The 27,322-nt window shown below is 42.2% G+C and overlaps 1 protein-coding gene across 4 annotated transcripts in view; it reads left to right on the forward strand.

Annotated features, from left to right (window-relative positions):
- TEAD1 (TEA domain transcription factor 1) overlaps positions 1–27,322 on the forward strand; it is a 163,550-nt gene that overhangs the window by 105,438 nt on the left and 30,790 nt on the right. The window contains exons 4-10 of one of the 4 annotated variants that reach the window (XM_074842024.1): positions 8,984–9,048; positions 11,827–11,889; positions 11,978–12,040; positions 21,834–21,968; positions 22,160–22,206; positions 23,098–23,159; positions 26,314–26,438. In XM_074842024.1, coding sequence (XP_074698125.1) covers positions 8,984–9,048; positions 11,827–11,889; positions 11,978–12,040; positions 21,834–21,968; positions 22,160–22,206; positions 23,098–23,159; positions 26,314–26,438 — 560 coding nt within the window. The remainder of the gene's footprint in view (positions 1–8,983; positions 9,049–11,826; positions 11,890–11,977; positions 12,041–21,833; positions 21,969–22,159; positions 22,207–23,097; positions 23,160–26,313; positions 26,439–27,322) is intronic. The other 3 variants (XM_074842027.1, XM_074842026.1, XM_074842025.1) reach the window with 3 other exon arrangements.

Here is a 27,322-nt window from a genome sequence, read left to right on the forward strand (position 1 = left end):
AATTACTGTTTGTTTTGAAATGCATTTTTGGTTGCAGTAAAATACAGTTTATATTAAGTAGAAAATAATATAATTACAAGGGAGCAAAAAATTTCCATGTATTTTTGTAACATTTAAATTTTAATTAAATGGGGCTTAGAGTAAATTGTAAAACCCTCTTTTGTTGAGACAACTGACACTGACAAAATATTAATTAATGAATATTCAGAGAGATCTCTGGATCACTCCTCTCTCTTTGAAATATGTTCTGTCTGTATTTTTAAAAACTCAGAAGAAGAAAATTAATAAACATTGCTTATGTGGAATATTTCCCAGTATGAAGACCTGCCAAACAGAATCCAATGCATTGCATTAGTGTCAATGAAGACTTTTGAACCAGATGTGTCTATGGGTCTTTTTCGTTGTTTTCTTTAAAACCAAAGCTGGGATAAAAGCCAAAAGGTTAAGACTTGACATGAGGAGAGTATCTTTCCGTGCTACTATTAGGTCATTTCCCTTTTGCTGTATAAATTAAATTGTGGTATTGCTTCAATCTGGGATCATTTTATTGTTGTTTTTAATACAATACACAAAAAGTTCTTTTCTTTGGAAGCATCATTAAGATATAACTTCAGTGACTCATTGTAATTGTTCGCTCATTAGCATCCAAAGGGATTATTTCGGTTATTTTGTTCCTTGGATCTTTTCTTTTCCCTGTCCTCTTGGGCAACCCAGTTACAGTACACTTTGCAAGCAGTTAATTTGTGTATAATAATACTTAAGTGGCTTATTGTAATCTTGTACATGTGTGTCTGCATACACACACCCCACTCAGGCAGCCCTTATAACCCATTTTAGGAACGCTGTGGTCTTTGTCTCCTCCTGGTCCTGGCCTGGGATGGCCGCTTTTGTGCGTGGTCCCTACCTAAATTCAGAGCCAAAGTCTTGACTCTGGAAGGACTCTGTGCAGAGTTCAGCAACAAGCTCCAGCAGGTCTAAGGCACTCAGTTATTTATTTTGCCCCCACTCCATTCCCTGGGGGACTATGGGGACCTGCCTGCGTCCTCGGCTGTGGGTGAGCTGGGTAGCCACGGCCCTCCGACAAATGCCCACACAGCGAGATGGAAATCCTGTGCTTGATGCAAGTTTGAGGATGATTATTTTCACTGCAAAGCAAGTGAAAAGCAGCTCCCATTCTCTTCCATGGGGCTGAAGGAGTTATCTCCTGCCTTATACTCCCATCATTAAAGCTTGCCTAAACTGAGTGGTCCCACAGCTTTGTGGATTTGGGCTAGGGAATAGTAAAATCCCTAGATAGGGTCTCCCCCTTTTACTTTAAGGCATTACATATACTGCTGCTTAAAGAGGAAAAAGAAAAATTAAAAAAAAAGTGGAGGGGGGGGATCAAGGGAGTGTTTGCGTTGGCTCACTTGGCAATTAAAAATACATAAGTGAAAGAATTGCCATGAACTTGCCCAAAGGGCTATAATAAATAACATCCTGCATAACTAGTACATAAAGTGTGCTCTATGGTTTTGAATGAAATGACTGTGTGTGTTTTTAGGGTTGTTGGCTGGGGTTTTTTTCGGAATCGTAACAGTTGGAATACAAATAGGCTCATGTTTCTGTAATTGTGGTAAACATATTTTAAAAATCGCTGTTTGATCAACTGTAAATATTACCGGTTCAGAGGTTAAATTCTGTTGTTGAAGTCATTCAGGGAAATCCAGCAGAAGTGTAAATATGGCAGAAAAAGCTAAACAATATGGCAAAGGAATATTTGCTGACTTAAGAGTGCAGGATCAACACCAATATTTTTCCAGTGATGCTAAACCTCTTGTAACTGCTAAATTGGATTTGTAGTTGAATGAAGTATCAGCTGCTGTTGGACAAGCCCATAAAGGCCGGACGGCTGGCCTTTTGTAGGCAGGGCTTAAAGGACGATTGATATGTTTTAGCACTTTTGGGATTATTGTGATTAGGAGGAAGCCATTCTGAATGATAGAGAAAAGGGTGTAAAAAACACAGTCCACAGCTGGTAAGCAGCATGTGTTTGCTATAAGGAGAGGTCACGACTAGTTGATCCTGCTGGTTCTGGCATTGATTGACAGTCAAGAAAACTTGATATTATGAAGCAGACCCTTCTTCCCCCTCCACCCCCCCCCCCCCCCCTTTTTTTTTTTCTTAAAGAAGTGATGCTTCTGTTGTGTAAAGCCAAAGTGTTTTAAAAAATCTGGAACACTCACCAGTTGCAAGCTAAACATTCACGAGACACAGCTGCAAATTTGGAGTTGTTAAAATATCATCTAGAAATTAGTATTCAACCCATATCTGTGAGAACAGTAAATAGGAGTTAAAGAATTAGCTCTGGTGTTTCTCTGTTTACCTTTTTCATATGTGTTAGTCTTAACTAAAACCCTCTTTGCCATATAGTAGAAAATTTATGCTAAGTATGTGGAAATTTCAAGTTTGCTGAACTTGTTAACTCTTATGTCTCTGGTATATCTAAGATATTTAGCAAGAAATAGTATGTGTAAAAAATATTTTACCGTCTGGAAAACAGTTTTATCTTTTTATTTTTATTAAACACTTGCCCCAGAAAACATGTAGGCTATTTCATCTTATCTCCACAACCCACTTGGAAATGTAGCGCTTCTTTTTTTTTTTTTCTTCTTTTTTTTTTTTTTTTTTTGTGAGCAGCCATCCGAAAGCTCACAAATGCACATTTAAATAGTTGGATCTCTGACTCTTTTTAGTGGGGCTGTACCTCTTTCAAAATTTGAGTTTAGCATACCACACAGGAAAGAACACAAGCTTGCCAACTCCCGCTGAGCGTTTTTTCAAGCCTGTGAAAAGAATGAATTATTCAGCAGTAAGCATGCTTACAGCTGGCCATTTGGGAGCTTTGATGTGCGAATCAGGCGGTTGCATGAATGCCCTTATTGTCATGTTATGTGTACACAGTGTGTGAATTATTGAAAATAGTGAGGCCTGAGCCTCATCTGGTAGAGATTACAGTGCAGGCATGCTGGGTGAAGGTCTGTAATTGAAAATCCCCAGATGCTGTTTATTTGGCCTATGTCACGTGGCCTTCTGCAGAAAGCTTGTCTGAACAAAATGCTGCCCGCCTGGGAAGCGCCGCCCAGCCCCCTCCGAAGCCCTCGCAAAACCCAGTGTGTGGACGACTTAAACACCTGCCCATAATATTTTTAAAAGCTTAAATTAGATTTGCCTATAACGTTTAAATAGAGGATGCCTTACTTAAGGGTTTAAACTGCTTAGCCAGTTGTTGACTTGCAGAGCTCTTTTATCTACAAGAGGCTTTTTGTTAGCCAATTTAGCTTTAAAGCGTCTTCAGAAAGCGGCACTGGCAAATTTTAGGCAAGCTCTCCCAAAGCCGGATATTCTGCCAGCAAAACGGAGCAGAAAAGTGCTGGGGCCGAGCACCAGGGCAGAATGGCTCTTCCTCCACAGGCTGTGAGCCCAGCCACCCAAGGGCCCCGTGGCCACGTTCTGATGGAGGAGAGCGTTCAAACCAGCCCATCCCTGATGACAATGTCCACGCACAGACCCATGCGACATCAGGTGGGACATGGATCTGGCCCATGCTCAGCAGCAAGATGAAGGGCTCTCACAGGGGCTGTCCCAGGAGAGCGCTCACCTGACGTACTGCAAGCTTGTCAGCGGGCTCTTCATCAAGCATAATTACTGCTAGCTCTCAAATTTGGCCCCTGGGCACATGTGCAGCGCTTTACGATAACCAGGCCGTTATAGCAGCTTTGAGTAGAGGTGACCAGAAATGGTGTTTACCAAAACCAGCTGAAAAGCTTTGTCATGGTGAAAATACAGCCATGAGCATGACCTGGGAGATGAAATCTTTGTGCAGGTCTGTGCCCAGACTTTGAGCTCAGGATGTGAAATACCTGTTTCGAGCGACCGTCTCATAGAATTTGGAGAAAATCGTAGTCACCGTTATCTGAAAAGAATAAGCTTTTCTACTTAGTCATTACTTGAATTATTTTGCTGAGTATGAAAACTTTTTAAAATTAGCTGATCATTTTCAAATCGCTAACTGGCTTGATTTCCCGCACTTGCCTATTTTTGTCACGTTCGGATTGTGCCTATTACTGGGAGCTGGGAGGGCGGAGGTTTAATTTGTGTCATTAATGTTCTAAATAAAGACGCCCACCCGCCGCGTGGCCGGCAGCTCCGCAGGGACATGATGCACCGGCTCACTGCCCCATTGCCAGCAGGGACCAGGTTTGAGCAGTGACGTTTGTGGCTGGGACGTGGGGAAAGGAATCTGCCGTGGCTGGGGGCACATCCACAGCTCATGTAGGTCCTGGTAGCACTGCCCGTGGTGGCCTGGTGGTTCTTGTGCAGAGGTGGTGGTGATGTTTTTGGCCCATGAAAGGGTTGCCAGTTATGCCCTCCTCACTCAGGGGTTGATTTTCATCTTTGGGGGCCTTGCCCATTTCGGGCAAGTGGGGCCAAACCCACTCTCAGCACCAAGGGTGACACCCAGGAGCCTTGTGGAGACCTCTGTGAGGACTGATGCTTGGCTGCTTTAGGCTGGTTTTGGAAATAACGCTAGCGGGGGAGGCTTCCCCACACAAGGCCCCTCTGTTAGAGCAACAACTGCCTCCCCTGGGGAGAGGCGGGTGGGAGCCTCCCCACTTTGCAGCTGCTTCTACTTATTTTGAAAAAGAAGAGCAGAAATGTCAGTCCTCCATGCTGCCTGTGAGGTGTCTGGGATCATCACGCACTCCTTTGTTTAGGGTGATGCTCCTCAGGGATGGGGCAGTAGTTTGGGAAGGCAGCTGTGTCCCCCTGGTTGACAGGAGCAGGGCTGCCCTGGGGGCCCAGCCATTCCCCCTTGGGGGCCACAGTGAGGCTTTGGCACCCGGCAAAACCTTGCAGGTTTTCTAGCATCTGCACCATTTTCTAGCTGAACCCCCTTTTTACTTTCTGCCATGATTAAAAAAGATGTTCTGTTGTGTAAAATGCTTCTTCCTCAGTATCAGTCCAGGAAGAATTATAGTTTGCAATTTCACTGACAGTACAAAAGGGCATGACAGATAAAGCCTGAATTTAAAAGAGGAAAAAAAAAAACCAAACCCACAAGAAGAAGCCTATATAAAATATTTGTTGTGGTCCTCTCCCGATCTCTTCAAGATCCTTGGAAAAGATTCCTGTGAGGTGAAGATGTTTCATCTGACTGGGCACTGCCCCACACCTCGCTTTGATACCTGAACCAAAACATTCAAAGTAGGAGACTGTCATAGCGGATGACAAGAAGAAGGAGCTGAACATTTACAGTTCATAAACCTGACCTCTTCTGCCAGGCAATTTTCCAGATATATATGACAGGGAGAGAGAGGGAGGGCATGTATGGAAAGTATTTCCACAGCTGAGCTCTTCTTAGAGAAAAGCAGATCTATTTATTAGTGAGCATTTTTCACCCTAAGGTTTCTAATGGCCAATTAAAGAAGTTTCCTGAGCCTCCTTTTGTTTCAGACTCTTCTTGTTCCCAAGAACAGGAAAGGGTCTTTTCAGGATTATTAAGCCTTCCTTTCTTTAAAATCCTCTCTGGGCCTTAGTTGATGGGTAGATAAGATCTTTTCTGTTTGTATCTGTCAGAGTTGGTAAAGAAGACCACCTTTGTGTTTGGTAGATAACATAAAGGCTGTAAACTTTTAGTTGGGAACGTCTATCTTGTATAGGTCAGGCAGTGCTTTATGTTTGTGTTTATGGCTTTTTGATAGTCCAAAAAAGAAGTTATGTCTTTTCAGATCATTGTGGCTGGGCAGAAGGTATTTAGTGAGCCTCATGAGGCTACAATATCTCCTGCTCTAGCTAACTAAACCTGATGCATGTTTCTTTGCTGTATTGAAAACATGGCCGTAAGGAAGACGTGAGACTGTTGCCTCGGCCGCTTTGCATAGTTCCTTGTAGAGTTCCTCTTCCCTGTAAGTTAAGTCAAATTATTCCACCCTGTTGACTCTTCTCAAGCTAGGCTCCAGCTAGACTTCACCTTAAGGGGAGGTGATCACTTGCAAAATCACAATCTTGTTAGTCATACCCCTGCCAGGCTAGATAGCAGCTAGAGAAGCCCACCCTTGAATCAAGCCAAAGCACTTCATGGATAGACTGGGGCTCAACTGGAGACAGCACTTGACTGGTATTTTGAATTATACAGTCTAGACTTTCAGTGCTTGGTGTTTTTTATAAAGCTGCTTCTCCTGTCAAGTGGCTGCCTGGGAATCTGAGCTTTCCTTTAAAAATAATTTTTTAGCTTTCTTGACTGGGAAGAAAACTGTGAAACCGTGAGAAGGTTTAACTCTTCCTTCCTCATCTGCAGCTGAGGGCTGCATAGGACTGCTTTAATGGGCAAGGGATGGCTGGAGTGACCTGTGCTGTGACCGTGTATCTGAAACATCTTCAGTACAGACAGAGGGACAAGAGATGGCAATGCATCCTTCATATCACTTTATAAAGTCGTTGACCCTGCAGTGTCACTGGCTGCTGAAAGGGACAACCTGACAGTGCTTTTTGCACGAAAAAACTATTCTGGGTGCTTAATGCATGCACATACTCATATATATGCAAAGAAGGTACTTTCTGGAGGGGGCACATTCCCCAATTAAATCAAAATGTGCATTCAGAAATATGACAATGTTCATACCACCTGTCATACTAGTGATTCCAGGAATACAGTCATCTCTGAATCTCACCAGGTTGCAGGGGGCTACTCTTGCAGGCAACCACCCCTTTGGGCTCCCTGTTAGCAGGTGGTGAAATGCATCTTCCTGTTTTTCTTTTAATTTTTGTGCACCTCTTTACTCCCTGCTAGCCTAGTATTCATTAAAGGGACACTGCAGAGGCAGAAAAAGTACCAGGCAAGAAGGTTTTGTAAAACTGTTGTCCAAAGCACATTTAGTATGATGTGCCATCATTGTGTATCTTTTCCTCTCCCTTCTCATTGCTGTAGCCTTAGGCTCTCAACCTCTCTGTTGGTTCCTTTCCCAAACTGTATGATATTTTTCCACTGTAGAGCTTTTCCATCTAGTATTAATGAAGAGTAGAGCAGCTCCATTTCTGTCCATGCCCAACACCTGCAAAGCGAATTTGTGGTCCTGTCACTGTGATGTAGCTGCTGTTACAGCATACGGACATAGGGAGACAGTCACCACTATGAAAACTATTTCTCCATATTGGAGGTAAATGGTTTCGATTATGAGGAGGAACATGAGAATAGACAGATATAGAGATTGAACATTCCCTAGTTTCACCACATGAACGCAAAGGCTCTTGTTCACTGCAAAGAAGTACCTTGTGGGCATGACAGGCTGCAGAACTTCTGTCCAGCCAAAAGACAAGATCTTTGCGTGAAATTAGGTAACTAGCTGCTCCTCTGTTTGCATACGGAAATCCCTCATTTGTGTGCAGAAATGTTGCTTGTTTGTGTAACTCTTTGCTCATGCAAAATTTACCTCTTGAAGTTTGTCCTGAAGAGACCTGCTGAAGAGTTACAAACCTGACATCGCCATTACAGCAGCACGTTGCAGGAGATCTGGCACACAGTCCAGACCAAAACAAAAAGAGAATCAGAGACAACACAGCTCTACTCCGAAGCACGTTGATATTTCATATTCCAGTACCCATTTAGCAAACAAACCATGGAACAGACAGGAGCCATAAGACATTTGATACAAAGGATGTAAAATAAGGCTCAGAGTGGGAGACAGAAGAAAAAAGGTAAATGAAGGTCTAGTTTGACTAGCTGTGTTCAGTCTTCCAGTCAACAAAATGCCCTTCAGACATAGGCAGGCTACTTCAAAGCTTCCCCGTCTCTCCCCCACAACATCAGACTGAAAGAGTTTGAGTCCCTAGCTGATACAATGATTTTCTGCACTCCCCAGCTATATACTCATCCACTCTAAAATAACTCGGTGGGTGACAAGTTATTTTCTTAACCTCCCCGTTTTCAGCTTGCTGCTAAATCAGTTTTCTCATTTTGTACACACAGACGGGCTGCTTATCCCCTGTGCTGAATGCAAATAACTCCATAACTTAGGACTTGTTGAACAAGTATATTTAAGTTATTACAACGCATGGAGAAGTAACATAATATGCAGTGAAAATAAACAGGGCACCACATAAAACTGTGTTATCTTCCATGTCAGCAATATTTAGGAAGGAAATTATTTGGAAAGAAAATGTTAGTTTGTATTAGGTAGCATAATGTGTGACAGAAGAAGAGTCAAATAGCCATTTTAGAAACTTGGAAATACAATACATTTCCAAGATAAATAGAGCTCTGAATAACAAACCACCGTGTTGATCGGCCTCACTGCAGCACAAACTTGGGCACCGCAGGGTGACCACTCTTGTGCGTTAGAGTTAAGGGTGTGACTGATAACCTGCCGAACTGTGATGTGTGTCAGTGGAGGAGGCAGAGTGCTTCCTGGCAGGAAGGAGAGATTTTGCTGTCTTCCTTGTAAAAATAAAACTTGGAGGAAAGCTGTTGCAAAACTGTAACATCTGGGTGATTGGCAGTTGGACTGGGGTGGCACACGACCTTCTCAAGAGCAGCTGCTCCCCCCAGCAGTGGGCCAGGGGGACAAACACCACCCGGCGCAGCTGGAAGCAAAACCAGAGGAGCCCAGGACCTCGTGTCAGAGAGATCAGCCTGGGCACCACGGCTGGCCACAGAGGTGCTTCTCTGCCTGCAAACAGCTGCAGGACTTCAGTGGAAAAACACCGCACCTGGAGCCCCCTGCATAGTTTGTGTGGCACATACAATGTCTGTTAAGGAGAGAGAAGAGAAATACTGATGAACAATGAGAAATACTGATAAACAGTTTGCAAAGGAAAAGTGAAGAATGTGTAAGAAAGCATAAGCCTCATATGCATGGAGTTCATATGTTTAAATGCGGTGTTTTGGTGGTGTTTATGGATGGGATGCTGCTTGTCCCTTATCATGAATTTTTCTTTGTTTCAGGTAGGAATGAATTGATAGCCAGATACATCAAACTTAGAACAGGGAAGACACGGACCAGGAAGCAGGTAAAATAACCCATTGGGGAAGTATGCATGACAGTGAATGACAAAACGTGGCATTTTTGGCTGCAGTGGCTGTCTGTGCTCCAGCTCTGATGAGATGATGTATTGACTTCACTGTTCAGATTAAATACATGCTGTTTAGAAAATATTTAAAACTCTGGTTTTTTATGTTGTGCATAATTTCAGTGGTGGTTTGAGGATGCATTTTTTTATTAACCTGTGTGTACATGAAGCTATTATCCCCCTTATTTAGGAAAAAAATAATTCAAAAGTTGGAAGGACAAGCATAAAGCACTGTGCTTTATTTCTCTATAAGAACAATTACAGAATTTAATGATTATTTTGAGATGGTGAATAATGGAACTTCTAAAATTCCAGCCAATTTGCCTATATCATAGAGGTTATGATCCTTGGATGAGAGAGCTAAATAAATAAAAACTATCTAGCAGGACTGATCATAATCATGCTCTCAGCTCATGGGCAGTACTTGCTACAGGTTGAAAAAATAATTTAAAAATTCCCCTAAGAGCCTTCAGGCTCCTCGTCTGTGACCACGGTAAGATTTCATTCATCAAAGAGTCAGAATAAACCTGTAACCAGTCTTAAGTCTTTTTCAGATGATTATCACATAACCATTAACTTATCTCATATGACTAAATCCTTTAATTTAGAATATCCATGGTGATCAGCAGCCTCACAGAAGGCACATGCTCTGTGTAGTTTATGCAGCGGTTACTAAACCCTTGCGCTGTTTCAAAATGCTTTGCAAATGGCAGAGTCCCCTCGCTTCCTCTAATGTCAAGTGTGAGATTTTCACACACATGGATGCAGAGAAGGGCAAAGGGGAAGGCAGAGGCTCGTACACTTGCATGTGCTACGTGTGTTTTGTAGTGCAGGGAAAGGTGATGCTGAGTCAGCACACACAAAGATGGCCTGCTGCCAGTGCTTGGATTTAAAGCACTTTTTTTGCCCTGGGTGGTGTCCTTTGTCAGTTAGGAAGAAAACATATGTACAAGGGATCAAAAAAGACATGAGAAGGGAGAGAAACTGCAGCATGCGGAGAAGGAACAAACAAAAGACTGGCAAAGGAATCTGAAACAAAAGACAAAGTCCCAAGTTCTGCCCTGATTTGCCCATGCGAGCTCCAAGAGTTGGAGGTTATGCTGGGATCTTAAAATTACATCAGGAGTCAAAATGCAGACCTTGGGGCTAGATCCTTGGCCAGCATGTGCTGGTGGAGCTGTGGTGAAACCAAGAGGGCTGTGATGGCTTGTATATGGCCATGTTCTGCCTCTGTACTTGTACATCCCTCTATAGCTATTCATAAATCACTTCAGACTGTTTAGAGAAGTTTGATTGTTGTTACTTTTGAGTTTCAACTGAGCAATTAAACATTATGATCGCGCTTTTTGTATAACCTTTAACACCACTAATATCCCACTGAAAGCAAAACAAATGAACATGTGTGAAAACTTGGTCTACATGTCTGACTACAAAATTGCTTAGTAAGCAATAGTATGACTGAATTACTGCAAACTGGTTCCTGAACTGCTTCCTGAAGAAGTCTCTGAAGGTCGCCTTCAGGGGCTGTGCTCATTTCATTTATGCATTACTGTTTGCTTCCCTACTAAAAATACAGGCTTTTTGGTACTATTGTCATGGAATAATCTTATAGAGGGAGGAAATCAAGCTTTGTTTCTCCTTTTCTTCTGCTTTGTTCTTTCCCAGACAGGAATTATAAGTAACTCAGGAAAAATGTGCAACACCTGATATGGCATGCCCTGGGTCAAGGAAGAATAAAAAATTTCTCTTTAGCAATTTTTACCATCACTGAAGGTTTTAAACCCTCACTCAGAGGACTGTAGGATGCTGAGCACTACTGAGCAATGCTGGGCAGCATCATTAAACCCCCATCATCAATAGCATGGATTTCAGTCTATGTGCCTGAGTAAACAGGAATGTGAATCTGGGCCCAGACTCTTCACTGCACCGGCAACAACTTCTGACCAATAACTGGTCTAGTGCAGGCCTGGGTTTACACAAATTTCTTACCAGAATGCAATGACATGGGCCAAACCTAGACATCACTCAAGCTGGTGTCAAGTTACTGGTCCTCACTTACATGAGTGTTTTGTGGGCAGACTTGATGCTGAGATTACCGAGGGAGCCAGCACAGGTTCAGGGACCTATGCTGTGCCAGTATTTTATTCTTTGTGCCAGAATTTAAAGCATTTCAGTGCAGTCGAAATGCAGCCTGAGGCTCCTCATTGGAGCTGCAGAACACAATAAATAATGGATAAAACTTCTCGGTGCCAAGTTATGTCTTGAGCCTAGTGGCAAATGGTCAAAGTGGGCATCTGCATCCCCAGCAGATGGGGTAGAAATCCTGTTGGCTCCCTGTGCGAGAGTGCAGGGCCTGGCCACGGATGGGATTGGTACCAAAGCACATGGGCTGCGTCCAACGGTGAACTGTGTCTTCTATCTTGTAGCTGAATGCACAAACTGGTGGGTTACCTTTTTTTTTTTTTTTTCCTTTTTTTTCCTTAATCAAGTCACTGCAGTGATGACCTGTATTGTTAAGCCTCGGTGCTAAGAGCTTGGTATCTGGCTGGGAATGTGGTATCTTTAACAGCAGAGCTTACTGAAGATGCAAATAACTTCCTCCCCTCAGAAAAGTTATCTCTTTTTTAAAGAAAAAAATAGACATTTTAAATTTGATTTGCTTTTTGTTTTTCTTTTGTTTGTTGTTTTTTTTTTTCCCTATAAACCTGAACAATGTAGGTGTCTAGTCACATACAGGTCTTAGCAAGAAAGAAAGTTCGAGAAATTCAAGCCGCCATTAAGGTACGTTTGGCTTGCCCAGTTGTAGGGGGCTTTTCATCTCCATGGTTACAGGCTTTTCCTTTGTTTCCTCCCTTCCCCTACCCTGCAGGTGTCTAGTCACATTCAGGTTCTTGCCAGAAGGAAATCTCGTGATTTTCATTCCAAGCTGAAGGTATGCGCTTTTCTGCTTTTGGGCTTGTGGTTGCTATGCCTGTCCCTTCCTCCTCCCCGCGGTGATGGGCGAGCGCCTGGTGCTGCCGTGCCTGTAACCTCGTTTTCCTGCATGTGGTAGCTGTCTGCGTCTCTTTGTGTTTAATCTCCGGTTTCTGCACTAGCATCCACATTAAAAACGTTGTTTTAACACTGTCCAAATGCAAAGTGAACTACTCTTTGTAACAGCTCGGCACCTAAACCTGATTTTTAACCTGTTAGTCAATTATTTTTTTTAACAGTTGAGTGCTAGGAGTGTATTTAAATACACGGGGTTTTTATGCAGTTGTGTAGACGCTTTTTTTTTTTTTTGCTTTTTCCAGAGGGGTAATTGGGGTAATTGTTTTCCATTCCCAAATGTTTTTTGTCTGTGCTTTTGAAATGCTATCAAGAATACTTAAAATAGATCGCTTATTCCAAGTGCCAGAGAGCACAGTTTATCAAGATTGCTCTAACTACAAGGTGTTTCTAGAGTACATCTAGTATCACCTCAAGTTACATACTATTTACAAGATTCCCTGAAATTTAATTTTTTAAAGTAGAATATTGACATTTAATCTTTGGAGAGCCTCAATCAGAGTCCTGTTCAGGGAATATGAAGTATGTTTGCTTAATCTGATGTGATGAATTGTACATGTCCCCGTTTTCCCTGCTTTCCATAAAATATATTCTAATGCTAAAAAGAAACTCTTGGAAATGCTTAATAGGGGTTTCTTGGATTGCTTGTTTTTTAAAGTTTTCCAGCGGAGATCTTGGGACCCGTTTTGTTTTCACATTACTTAAAAGTGGAAGAGGGGGTTTTGCAATTTTTGCTGTTGATTTTTTTTCTTTTTAATAAAAAGCAAAGGAACTTGTAAATCTTTTACTTCCCTCCTTTTTTCTTTTTGTAGATTTTTTTTTTTTCCAGATGAGAACAAATCACATTTTTGTTCTAGCTGGAAAGCAAAATGTTTCAGAAAGTAATTTCACAATGCTAAGTGGTGAGCACTGCGGATGCTTACCATGATCCTGGAACTGCAGCATATAAATAACAGCCTGGCTTTGTAACAGGCCTCCTTGACAGAAGCACTGGGTTTTTCGTCCGCAGTGGGCAGCATGCTGGCAAGCTTGTATGGCTGTTGGTGGCTGGCTTTTTAGCTGCACTGGCTGAGCAGTTGGGGTTCATAAAGAACAACTAAGACAACTTAAACATACTGCTTTTTAACCGAGGGTGCAATAATACAGAGATATGTAGCATTTTAAGCTTAAATTGTCAATCCTTGATGCCTAAAATTAAGTATGTAAATAGGTGGCCTTACTTTCAGAGGTGCTCTGCACCAGCAGCTCTCAGGGAGTTTTATAGGGCTGGTGAGCGCTCAGGGCTACAAAAATCAGGAAGCCCACTTAGATACCAAAATACAGGCCTAGGAGCCTAACAGAAATATTGGATTTACTGTTCTAAAATATTTCCCTTTCTGAATGCCCAAAATAGCTTAAAATATGAAGACACTTATAAAGCAAAAAAATATTTCTAAGTAATGCACCTGCTGTCAGATTTTTATTGAAGCTTTCCAAAGAAGCTAGCTAAACCCTAATAATATTTGAGACCTCTAGCCTATATGCCATTTGCAGTAAATAGAGGTTCAGAGGGACTTTTCATTTTAAGGAGTTGCCTGAAGAAGGAAAGATCTGTTAAGGCAACAGAATATTTTGTAAGGGCTTCAGACTTTGCTGCCCCTTCCCACTTGTCATTGGGTTGCAGCTCCCCCAGAGCTGAGTAGGAAGTGGGGGGAGCTGCCGTTTTGGTGCAAGGAATTGATTGCTTCAGGAAGAGTCTCCCACCTCCACTCCCCAGACACTCTGCAGGGGCTTTTGCTTTGACTCTCTACAACTGCAGGGTGAGGACAAAGTGCACACCAGGGACAGATGTTTGCAGCCCCTGGGTTTGCCACCCTCCAGGCATCACTGGCTGCAAAAGCTACCGCAGCCCTTCCCTGGTGGGTCTTGCTGGCCAGTGGGTCCTGGGCTGCTCCTCCTGCCCCTGCTCCTGGGTACACATGCTGCCCCCAGGATTTAGCTCCTCCAGGAGCTCTGACACAGCCCTGATGACTCTTCCATGGCCCCCAGCCTGAGGCATGCCCAGAAAGGGTTGAAGGAGCCAGGCTCTCCCCATCTCCCTCCTCTTTTTCTTGCCATTCTTGGTCTCAGCAAGCGATGTGCCATGGCACGATGTTTTCCCTCTTGCACAGGCCCCTTCCAGAGAAGTTGTAGCCTCCTACAGACCTTTTTCTCCCCACATGGAAGAGATGAACCTTCAATGCAAGAAGGTGCTGTAAGGAAGCTGCCTTTCTCATAAAGAGACCCCTCGTTTTTTTCTGCCAGGGAGCTGCAATTACTCCCTGAAAGTGGAAGAAGCGGCTGGTTTTGGACCTGAGATAGAACCTTGCTCCTCCAGACATTTTGTTAGTGCTACTGCCCATTTTTCATATTATTCCTGTATTGAGCCATGTGTATGGTCCAGTGTCCTTTGAAAACTGCCTGAGAAGGATATTGCTGATGTGAAAGGAAGACAAGATGAATGTGTTCTGGCATCTATGAGTGTCTGTCATTTACACGAGGGCCATTGTGGCAGCAGCCTGGACTGCCCCATCGACACATCAACATCCTCAGGAAGATGATGGGCTCTCATTCTCCTGGAGCAGGTGCTGCCCATGTTTCCTGGTGAAGGGGTGACCAAGAAGAAGATAACCAAGGGAAGCACTGCTTTCAACCCGGGCCAATCTCACCCTTTTAACAATGAACTGGTGCTTGCAATTACTTTGAAGAACCTGTGATTGGTGTCATCCAGGGGAACAGCTGCTACTTAAAAAAAACCCACATGCATCTGATGTCAAGTTTCCTACCTACAGCGTGAGGGGAAAGCACTCTGAATTAATGCAGAGATCCTTTATGCCAGTCCATAGCTACAAGTTCAGTCAGCTCTGACCCAAGGACATCTCCATCTCCCATGTTTCTTTTTCTTTGCCACCAGACATCCTCTCTGCACACCTCCCATGTGTACACAAAGCAGGGTATTGCTGAGAAGCTGGTCGTTCCCGGTGTGCCAGCAGCGCTGCTTTAGCTGAAATAATTGTGGGCAGGCTCTTGAGGATTGCAGGGGCATGGCGTGGAGGCTCTTGCCCCCAGCTGACATCTGTTGATAGCAGTTTTCTTCATAATGCCTTTTCTTATCAATCTTTTGGGATGTGGCTGATCTGTCCCATTGACCTCAGTTCCTGGTCTCTTACTTTGACGAAGGGTATAACAAATAACTCTTGTTCCCCAAGTACCTGTTGAATTTATTTTATACCAAGAGATCTTTCTGTCTTGCCTTGATCTGAATCCTGCTCATTGTGAGGAGAGGACTTGGGCAAATCTTCTTGGGTTTACCTTCTGCAAAAATCCAAATGGGTGGAAGGATTTCAACACTATCTGTGCCCATGGCATTGGATAGAGTATTATGGAAGCTTGCCTAATAGATTGGAATCTCACCTGTGTGCCATAAAGTCTGCTTAGTCCAGCAAAGTCCCTTTTCTTTGATAAACGCCTACAGTCGCTCTGGATGGGTGGATTCTTAGCCTGCAAGAAAGAGTTTTGCCCGTAAATGCTATTGCTGCATTTCAAGATCACCAGTAGAGAATGTCCCATCAGCCCTTCCAGGGATGTTCTACATTTTTGTTCTTTTTACAGCAGGAAAATACTCCTATTTTCGAGATTTTAATCTTAATTTTCTGAGGTTATTAAAATCTTCCTGAAGTTAGAGAAATTTCATCTCAAGAAAATGGAAAGAGAGGCTGAAATAAAGCTGTCCTTGGAGACAGATCTGAAAGGTGGCTCCTCTTCATGACATTTCCTCTCATGCAGTGACTGGAGGAGGCAAAGCAGAATTTTTATGCTCTAATGTTCTATTTCCATGTCAAGTACACCAGTCCATAGTGTTAGGTTACAGCATTTCCCTCCTTTGCACTGACAGGGAGCCAAAGTCACCTCTGTCCATTCAGGAGAAAAGATGGATTATAAGTTGTGCATAAATAGAGAGTAAAGGTCTTCACAGCAGGATATACATCTATCTTAGACTTTAATTTCAGATATTTTTTCATAGTGCAAGATTAATTAGACAGAGACAAAAAGAAACATTAAAATGCCTACAGTTCACATGTATTACATGTTTTAAAATCCATTATTCTACATTCCGCATTGAGGTATAAAAAGAAAATATTGTTGTCAATTATAAAATGCTAAAGATAGCTCTATACTTTTTAAATGAACAATGATAAAAGCCTTGAAAAATTCCCTTTGATGTGAATGGAGTCTTCAGCATTTTGAAATACAATAAGATGGATTAATTGCTACTCATTAGGCAGCAAGTTGGGACAGCTTTGAATGCGCATTCTCTTCTTGGCATTAGCTATTGCCTGGCTGAAATAGCCAGCTTTTGTATTTACTCCTGTCTTCTCTAATAATAAGCAAATTGGAGATCAGGGCTAGAAACACTGAAGTGCTCTCTATCTTTTGTCCAGAACAATTGTATATTTTCATGATTTGTTTATCTTTTTTGAGCTACAGCTAATTATTGCAAAGGTTATTTGAATCAATACGAGATCTGAGCAGAAATAACATCTGCAAAATTGCTTATTAGGAATCTATTTTATGTTAGTGTTACTGTAATATTCATTTTGTGAGCAAATTGTCATTCCTTCTCTTATGTTATTTTTTTTTCCTTACAAGAAAAGTTTTGTATTTTAAATATTGGTACAGGTTTTAGGGCTTCTTGAATTAATACTGTGTTCTGTTGTGCTTACTTTTCCTCATATTGTCTTAGATTTTTTTTTCTCACAAAGTCATAGATAACATGGTATTCAAAGCCCCCTTTATCATTCTAGTATAACAGTTTTTATTTTTTGCTGTAGAACTTGTTTGAACTAATTGATTGAATTATTCTTCTGTTTATGTTGGATTAAAAGAAAGTCAAGCACAAATCCTTTTGTGCTTGTCATGTAGAATTCTTGTTTCATGTGGGGCTTTTATAGATATTAAGATTAATAATTGGATGATACTGTGGAATTATTATTATCTAATTTAGCTATGTATTTTGCATTCCAAAACCAATGGATGAAAAGTAAACCTCAAGGGCCTGATTCATTAAAAGTTGTATAGTCTCCTTGCATTAGATTCTTAGCGCTAATGCCTTCCAAAAACAAAGTGTTTGCAACTGCAGCCAGAAGTAGTCAGCTAAAGCAGGAGGCAGATCTTGATCTCCGTTACACTGATGATAGTTTAGGAGTTTAGTGGAACTAGACCAGATTTCCACTGATTGTACTCTAAATCCACCTCAGTAACATTCATTACCAATTACGTACCACAGCGCAAAAGACTTTTATAAGGGCAGGGAAAGGCAGCAGTCTAAGAGTGCAGTCTGTTACTTAGTACAGTGTCATTCCTGGGCAGCAGCAATCCCTTCAGAGCTCATAAATTAAGTAGGGTCAAACTAGGTCAGGGCCAGATGGGACCTATCCAAGGAAGACCTTAAGCTCTAGCAGGATTTAATGATTCAGAAGGAGATACTGTCCCCCCAAGCCTCTGCTGAACCTCAGCATAGGACTCTGCAGCACACTGGGCCAAACTTTTATTTTATGTAGATCAGCGTAAACCTCATTGACCTGAAAGGACTTATTCCAGCTTTACGCAGCAGCACAAGTGAGAGCAAAACCAAACCCCTTCTGTCTTGGACAAGATAGGAAACCAAAGTCTTAACTATTTGCGGTCATTAAAAATCCCACAACGTTCCTGTTTAGAGTAGGGGTGTTAACCCATTTGTCCTGGCCAAATTCCAACCTGGGTAATTACTGTAATCTGCCTGTTTAAATTACCCCTGCCATTTTAATTGGATATATTGCTTCTCTTGCTGCCTAAACTGTGATGTAATACCATTGTGTGTTATTAATCAGTTACCAAGTTTCATCCCAGAAGCAGCCACGTTGCAATGATAGGTAGAAGGACTTATTCCCTCCTGGTTACAAGCACTCTCCATTACGGCATAAAAACCTCCAAGATATACTTGGTTTTTTTAAGTGGCAGACAAGCTAATACTTCAATTTAAATAAACAGCTTTAAAATGTGGTTTTCCCATTTGTTTTTGAAGACTATGAAGTCTGCCTGATTATACAAGTATAGACTACCACCTTGCAGCTCTCCAAAATATTCCTGGAGCTGAAGGTGCTCTTTTGCCAATGGAAGTCAGGACCTCTTAAGTATTTGTATTTGATTTTGAATTTAATTTCTTTCATGTTTGAATGTGAAGTTACAGTTACTTTGAGGAAAACTGATCTTCCAACTATGCAGAGGTTCCTAAACCTACAAAAGGTGAAATTCCTGTTGATATATGTTGGTCTGAGTCTGTTGATGTTCAGTGGAGCTGGCCGATTTGTCACCATGGGGATACTTTGTAGGACTTGTTGAAACTCCTTAAGACTAGTCCTGTTGAAGGGCTGTAGTTCTGAGCTGTCATCCTAAATGTTTTTGCTTTCTCTCCACCCTCCTGAAAATGTAATTGGTCAAAGAGGATGAGATGAATCACCACCACAGAATACAGAACATTGTAAAAGGTGAAAAGCAGCAATTGGCAAGAAGGAAGGCACATCCCTTCTCATGTCACAAAACAAAAGATGTTTTCTCCCTACAAAAATCCCTGTCACTGTTCCTAAAATTCAGGATCATCCGACTCACTGCTAATGGCAGCTAAGAACCCCACAGGACAGTCTAAATGTCTCTCCTTCTGTGAACAGAAGGTCTTGAAGGAAGTATAGATCTTCAAAAATTTTTCTTTAGTTTGTCAGTTATGGTGGGATTTACCGGCCGTAACTGTAGCCATGTAGAAGTTGGGTGTCCAGGCTTCTATTCTAGTCCTCGGACAGCTATAACATTACAGGAAGTAATGCACTCCAGTTGGTTTCAATGTCTGGTAAGGAAGAAATACCTTGTCTCCTGTAGGTGCTTACTGCACTAACAATAGCAGGGAGTTAGCCAGCTGCCTTAGACTGGAGACTTCAGATGGCCAAAGTGAGGCAAGATGAACTATGTCCTAGATACGTAATTTATCCTGGGCTCATGCAACTCCCAGGTATGGACTTTTATACCCCTAACAAAGCTTTTACTTTTAAATTCTCCTTTAGTTTAGATCCACCTAATAGTAAGGCCATTGTAGCAGCAGAACAGAATGTATTTGGGAATTTGTCAGGAGCACAGGCACTGGCTGCACCTTCCTGTGGTGGCACTAGCATGGCTGGTTGCAGCCAGGAGGCAGCGCAGGAGAGGAGGCTGTTGTGCCACAGCACTTCTGGAGAGTAACAAGGGAGTCACAAAAGCAGCGTTCATGTAGTTTTGGAGGCTGCTAGGACACACATGTCTCTTGAATCATACATTTCACACAGAGGATTTCGATCCCCTGTGTGTTTGATTTTGTTATGGTTCATCAGACTGTAGGTGAGATTTGCATGGTTTGGCATTTCCAAGCCAGCTCACCTAACAAAAAAAGGGGAGAAAAGGAACAGAAAAGTCTGGTGGGGCTAGCATCTCCATTATTGCTTAAGGACATCTCCTCATTTGTATGTTTTCATGACGGAAGGTCCTTCTTACTGTACAGGATGGTAGAGGGGTCAGCTTTCTGGAGAGCTGTCTGAATCTCAGGATACTGCCGCCTCTGAACACCTACCAAAGTATTTTTTAGCCCAGTGGTCTGCAGACATTCAAAGGCAGCCAGTAAAACATGCCATGTGCAAACCCCCTGTGCACACCCTCCGGCCCTGGGGCAGGGAGAAGTGAGTGCCAGTAGCCACCAGAGCCAGCTCTTACCCAGGGAATTGGTTGTGTTTATATAGGAAAGATACAAGTTGGAGAAATGACCATGTTTTGCTCAGGCACTGATGGATACTGTGTCCCCCGCCTCCCGCCCACCGCACAGCAGCAGGACAGAAGCTGCTCTGTAGCTGCACTCTCAGCTGTGAGGAGGTAGTCCCGGGCTTAGACAGGTCAGAAAGCAGCGGCCAGTGCCGCTGTGCGGATGCCGCTGTGCGGGAAGTGGCGCGGGCGAGTCCGTGGGTGTTAGTGCTGCTGTGGGCAGCGGGTTGCACTCGAGGTTTGCATCCTGCAAGGTGCAGAGCGGGGACGCGCTGGAGCAGCTACTCCCCTGCTCCACCTGCCGCTCTCCCGGGCTGCATCCCGCAGGGGCTCCTTGCACAGGTCAGGGCAACGAGCTCTGCAACAATCCCCTTCATTCCATATCTGCAACTTCCACACAGGGAGGTGGGGGTTATTTCTCCCCAGTATTTTGTTGTTAGTTTTTTATCCTTTTTTTTTTTTCTTCTCCTTTTAATGAATCAGTCCCTAGGTTAAAATAATGCATTTGTTTAAAGCTGATATTTAATGTTGAGCAAACTGCTCTTCCTTTGTCTCTTACTATTTTGTTCATATTTTGCTAAGAACCTGCTATTCTATACAAGCATTTTAATAAACTGTTTGTTGTTGTATCCAGGTAACAAGCATGGTAAGTATTTTAACTAAAGCAAGTATTATGTACCTTAGCTGTGCTTGGCAGAATTTTTGGCTAGCTCTTCCTGTACTTTCAGCCTGTGCTGTTTCTAAAGGAGCTATTCAAAAGAAGAAACTGCTCACCTATAGTACTACTACATACAAGCTTTAGAGGGAGCATATGTGCAAAGTCATATATCATATATAAGAGCATGCATCTCTTGCCAGCATGCTTGCTACTTTGCTTGTAAAATAAAAACAGAAAAAAAACCCAGAAAAAATCCTTGCCTAATACTGCTTGTATTCCTTCATTCTAAGTCACATACCCTAAATATTAGCACTTATTAATACAGTACTTCTGGATGAGGAACCCCACTTTACCAGCTAGTAACAGTCTGTTGTTTACTTATTTTACCTGACCTAAGATATTCACTTTAACTCTGTTGCATTAAGAGGCTTTCCTTTTCTATTCTGTGATCATATGTGATTGGCAGTGACTAGGACTCCAAGTGCTGCTCTAATACAAGTAATCAATAACAACCCATCTTTTCCTAAACTTGTTCCTGTATGCTTGAAAACAGCAGAAATTTTATGGCTGATTGTTTTCTTTGGGAACACTGTAAATCAGTAAAATACCACAATTGGAAGTTTAAAATGTTACTTACATTTTTGTGGTCTAACTTTTAAAATACTTGTTGTAAAACAGAATCCAATATGTTTCTAAACCTGTAAGCATGAAGAAAAATCTGTCATTGTTTGCTAGTCAGTGGCAGTTCTGTGTTCTCATTTTACAGTGTAATACAAAAGGCAAACTTCTCTTAGATCTAAATGATAGAGCTCAAATCTCAGTGCTCCCTGTCCTGCAGGCAGAGCCTTAGCAGCAGACCGTGTTTTGTCCAGCCTGATTTAAAATCAGCAGAATTTGCCCAGATAAACAAGTGGGCAGTAGTTTGCTCTCCCAGAGCTTCCTGCATGTTGGCAGAGCAGACTGTGAGAATTCAGGTCTACCAGGCATGTCTGAGAGGAGGTTTTGCCTTGAGGTAGTTTGAGTGTTAGCCTCCGTGCTGTATTTTTTTTTCCTGCATGGTTTGCTATTTTTGCATTTTCTGTGTGGCTTTTTAAGTTTTTAGTTATGTGCTTGTAGCTGCAGTTATTTAACATAATTTGTTGTGCCAAATGTTTTAAGACTCCATGTAATTGTCATATTAAAGGATCAGACAGCAAAGGACAAAGCACTCCAGCACATGGCAGCAATGTCATCAGCTCAGATAGTCTCAGCTACTGCTATTCACAACAAGCTGGGCCTGCCAGGAATTCCCCGTCCTACATTTCCTGGGGCACCTGGGGTAAGTTGTTAGCTGAGTCCCAAAAAAATCCCTGTATTCTCTAACAATGTTCAGTAGAAAACTAAGGCTGAATGAATGGATTAATGCTTTCACTTGTTTTTGCAAAAGGAATCATGCTTGTTCAAAAATATCCAAAATCTTTCAACAAAGAAAACAATTGTTGGTCTGTTTGTTTGTTTTTCCTCTTTCAGTTTTGGCCGGGAATGATTCAAACGGGGCAGCCTGGATCCTCGCAAGAGTAAGTCTGAAAATTAAAATATGCTTCTACATGCAGTGTGGGGCTGGCTTGGGCACTTTTCTGCCAGAGGATATCAATGAGGCAAGGCCTTGCAAATTTTTCTAAAAAGGAGAAGATAGTTGTAGGGAAAGGAAGAGCCTTTACAGTGATGTGAACTCACATTCTAAAAGTTAGAAGAGATCCCAGACCTCAAAGCTGAGGCTGAATACCTAATGGGCACACTTCTTTTTCTCCCATTGCATGATGAGATGCAATGATGCTGCCAGGGAGGCAGCTGGTAAGGTTTTGCCCATGAATAAGTTTCCAACACAAATACTTCCATCCTCTTTAAAATATATGAGCAACACTGGGAACGTATTTTCCTGCAGGGCAGGAGATGCCTGCATGAGGCCTATTAGTGATCAGTGGGGTTACTGCCCTTCTGCATCATAGTAGCAACAGCACCGTATGGAGAAGGAGGATTTGCCCCTCTGTCAGGTGTTACATTTTCAGCCCTGCGGTGGTCTCTGGAGCAATGTTTCCCAGCCTTATTTTACAGCTTCTCCCCACCTTATTCCCTTCAGGTCCATGGGAGTCATTCTGCCCCTGTAGTTCAGTGTCCTCTGGATTTATTGGGAGTCGAAGCAATCCCTACCCATGTCTGCTGCAACACTTGCGACGGGCGGGTCAGGTTTCCTGCTGCGTGACTGAGCGCAGATGAGCTCCTCGCTTTAAGATGTTGGGTGTAATTCTCGTCCCCCTCTCTATTACCTCTTTTCTGTCTTTTATGCAAGAAAGAGATATGTTTGTGGGTAAAGGTCATTAACCATGTATTTTCTTATACTATGTGACTCTAATGGAATTTACTGTGAATGGCATGGTGCGTGATTTTTGTGTAACTCTTTATTCCAGCGTAAAGCCATTCGTTCAGCAGGCCTATCCTATACAGCCATCAGTCACAGCTCCCATTTCAGGTAATTCTTCCGTTTATAATCTCCTTTAAAAAGACTTGAATCGTATACTGAATGTGATGTATTGATTCCTGTGATGGACAGAGACGTTACTCCATATTTAATGTTCCCTGTAGCCAAACCAAACAGCAGTCCCAATGTCTTATTACCTGATCATATAAGAGAGAAAATCATTGGGTTTGGAGGTTTTGGGGTTTTTTTTACACTTTAGGTAGGAAGCCCTAATACAAGGAGTTGTGACAAAGTAACCTGCTCAGTTGATGTGGGGCAATTGGTGAACATTGTCTACCTGGATTTCTCCAAGGCTTTTACTACAGTTCCCCACAGCCTCCTCCTAGAGAAACTTATGGGTTATGGTCTGGACAAGTGGTCTGCGTGGTGGGTGGGGAACTGGCTGGCAGGCTGCACCCAGAGGGTGGGGGTAAATAGCACCTTTTCAAATTGGCAGCCTGTCACAAGTTCAGTCCTACAAGGATTGATATTGGGCCCAGCGCTGTTTAATATCTTCATAAGTGATCTGGATGATGGCATTAAGTGTACCCTGATGAAATTTGATGATGATACCAAACTGAGTGGGGAAGTGGACACTTCAGAAGGGAGAGCCACCCTGCAGGAAGACCTGGATAGGCTGGAAGAGTGGGCTAACAAGAACCTTACAAAGTTCAACAAGGACAAGTGTAAGGTCTTGTCCCTGGGAAAATGTCATCCAGGAGTGCAGCACAGGCTGGGATCCACCTGGCTGGGGAGCAGCTCTGTGGAGAGGCACTCGGGGGTCCTGGTGGACAACAACCTCAGTAAGAGTGAACAGTGTGCGGCGGCAGCAAAGCAAGCCAACAGGGTGCTGGGTTGCATCAACAAGGGCATCACCAGCAGAGATAAAGGAGTCATTATCCCACTCTACTCAGAGCTTGTCAGGCCACACCTGGAATACTGTGTTCAGTTTTGGTCCCTGCTATACAAAATAGATGTGGACAGGCTGGAGACGCTCCAGAGGAGGGCCACAAAGATGATCACGGGGCTGGGAAGCCTGCCACGTGAGGAAAGGCTGAGAGAGTTGGGTTTGTTCAGCCTTGAGAAAAAAAGGCTTAGAGGAGACATCACCATGTTCCAGTATTTAAAGGGTGGCTACAAAGACGATGGAGACTCCCTTTTTACAAGGGGTCACATGGAAAAGATGAGGGGTAATGGGTACAAGTTAGTCCTGGGGACATTCCAATTGCACACAAGAGGAAAAATTTTCACAATGAGAACTGGAATAATGTCCCCAGGGAAGTGGTGGATTCCCCAACATTGGACGCTTCTAAGATTCAGCTGCACAGAGGTGCTGGGCCATCTTGTCTAGACCGTGCTTTTGCCAAGAAGGGTTGGACCAGATGATCATCGAGGTCCCTTCCAACTATGATTCTGTGATGTGATCTCCAGTCAGCATTCCATATTGTCGGAAAATGCTTTGTAAAAAATGAGTAATAGGATGCATGTTTCTTTTTCAATAGCTAAAACTGGCTTCCATTTGTAATGAAAATAAGCCTTAATTTATTTTAAGCTGAGGCTAAAAACTCTTCCAAAACTATATATGTTTAGCCTTAAGTATAAAACATCTCTCTGTATCTGGTTGCTGATAACTATCCATCCTCCTGAAAGCCCTACTCTGCCTGATACCATTTTGATAAGTACCTAATGTTTATTCTGACTTCCATTGCTCAAATTGATCAAGCCCTTCACATGGCTACTCCCCTACTCCTTTTCCCAAATTGGTTTCATGGCTAATTTCAGGAAAGATAATTATTTCTTTGCAGATGATAACTAATTTTACATCTCCCTTGCCAAATGACACCATGTTTCTGACTCTGAACTGCAGTTTTCTGATTCTTACCCAGTTTTTTATGATTTTCTAACTTGCTGCTATTTAATGCTTAAAACTAGGACTATCTGTATTCCTGATTATTTCTTTTTTTTTTTGATATTCCTAATTTATAACATTGTTTTCTAAGGCAGACATTTTGAATCATCTTTTATTCTTCCATGTTTTCTCTCAGAATAGGATTATTAGTATTCCTAAATCAGTCAAAACTCATGCATGAGTTCTTGCTTCATTAGAATTCCTGTTCATGTCTAACCAGTCACGTTTGTAATTCCCTATTTCATACAAGCTTCACACCTTCATTGCCTAAATTTGAGGGTTGGAGTCAGGTACCATACCCCCATTATGGGATATGTACACACACTACCTGTGACTTCTCCCTGGTTCTCAATCTAGTTCAGGAGTATCTTTGTTCTCTAATCTTTGGTGCCTCTCCCCTGCCTTCCTTGTGCCAGCGTCTCTCCCAAGATCAGTTTTGCCTTCAAGCTGCTGCCTTTCCCTTCTTTCTTTACTGTTTTGTTTCCTTCTCATCTAATTTTCCATCATGAGGAACAAGAGGTAGCATTTATTCTTTTTCTTGAGGTGAATTAGAGATGGTGGTTAACATCCCTTCTCTCTCTAGATCATGTCATTCCCTCTTTATTATCAATTTAAAACCTTCTTTTTCTTTTTAGGGTATGATTCAGCTCTCTACAGTAATTATTTATTATTATCTGTAATATAATGCTGCCTAAAAGCTCCAAAAGAAGTCAAAGACCCAATGTGCAAATACATAGTAAGAGACAGTCCCTGCCTTGGAAACCTTATACTCTAAATAGGAGAGAGGAATTGAGAGTGGCAGAAGAAACGGCAAAAAGAGAGGTGATTTACTTGTAACATGTGGCACATTAGGAGCCAGAAATGGAGGCCAGTTCTCTTGACTCCCAAGGCAGTAATATCTCCTGTGAGTCTTGCTGCCAGTTTCCAAGGAAGGGTCAGCTGTAAGTCTACATGAAGTCTCTATAAATCTCTACAATTTAGTATATAATTTAAACAAAAATTCTACAGTGAGTTACAGCCCCAAGGAAACAAAGAAGTAGATCTTTTATTTGCACCATTATTAGCTTGCTGAGTTGGGACCTCTTTTTCTACATATTGTTCTGTGTTTTTCCAATTTTAACTCATCTGAATTCATTATTTGCTAAAACGAATATAAACATCCAAGGGCTACATGAATAATTCCCAATTATATTTAATTCAGAAATTATGAACTGAGGAACTGTCAACTTCTTCATGAAAATGGTTCCTTTATTTTAGGATTTGAGCCTACGTCAGCTCCAGCTCCCTCAGTCCCTGCGTGGCAGGGCCGATCGATTGGTACGACCAAGCTCAGGCTGGTGGAGTTTTCGGCTTTCCTTGAACAGCAGAGGGATCCCGAATCAGTAAGTGTTGCCCTTGTGTCTGCTAATCTTCATTTTTTCTCCATAGCTCCCCACCCTCTGAGGATGCCTTCCAGGGTTAAGCCTAATGGAATATACCTGGTGTTTCTGCATTTGCTACTGCTCAGTGTAATATTCCTTTCACTCTAGTACTGTATTTTCCTTTCTTGTCCTCTTTTTTCCCCCAATTGCAGAAGTGAGAGACCTCTTTGAAAACAGATGCAGTTGGCTATGGTGCCTCATTGTTGACCTAGTTTAGCAGTTGTACCATATTTCATCGTGGTTTTGGCAGTAGTTCAGTACTTAGAGCCTAATCTATTTCCGAACAGAAACAAAATTAAGGACTTGCATAGAAACTATGCACATTATTTTAAATATCTGACATTTGGGATAGCCTCCGAGTATCAGGATTGTCCCTTCTGGTTCCAGCCTCCCAAGCATGTACCATTTAACTGTATCACTTTTTTTTTTTTTTTTTAAATTGAGGTTACCTATCTAAATGTCCAATCATTCAGTCTTCCTTGATCTTTAATTGTGTCTTAGGGTCCAATTCAAGGTTTGGATATTTTTTTTTAGGAAGTTTTTGGTTTGGTTTGGATTTTTAGACTGCATACTATACCTGCAAGGGTAGTTTATGAAGTTGGCTGTAATGTTTCATTTGCTCCAGTAAGCCTCGAACCTTGATATTAATCATCATATATTTGCCAAGAACATTTGTCACTAGCCTAGCACTGTTTCTACTGCATCACAAATAAATCAAAAGAGCTTCTTTCAGCTTGAACCTGAGAATTCTTACTGAGATAATTTCTGAAAAGCAAATACTGTCATGAATGGGTGATATAGAATGGCCATTCTTGTTCAGATGTTTGGTAAAATACAGTAGCTTG

The sequence above is a fragment of the Strix aluco genome, chromosome 16, assembly GCF_031877795.1.
Source record: "Strix aluco isolate bStrAlu1 chromosome 16, bStrAlu1.hap1, whole genome shotgun sequence".
Classification (NCBI taxonomy): domain Eukaryota; kingdom Metazoa; phylum Chordata; class Aves; order Strigiformes; family Strigidae; genus Strix; species Strix aluco.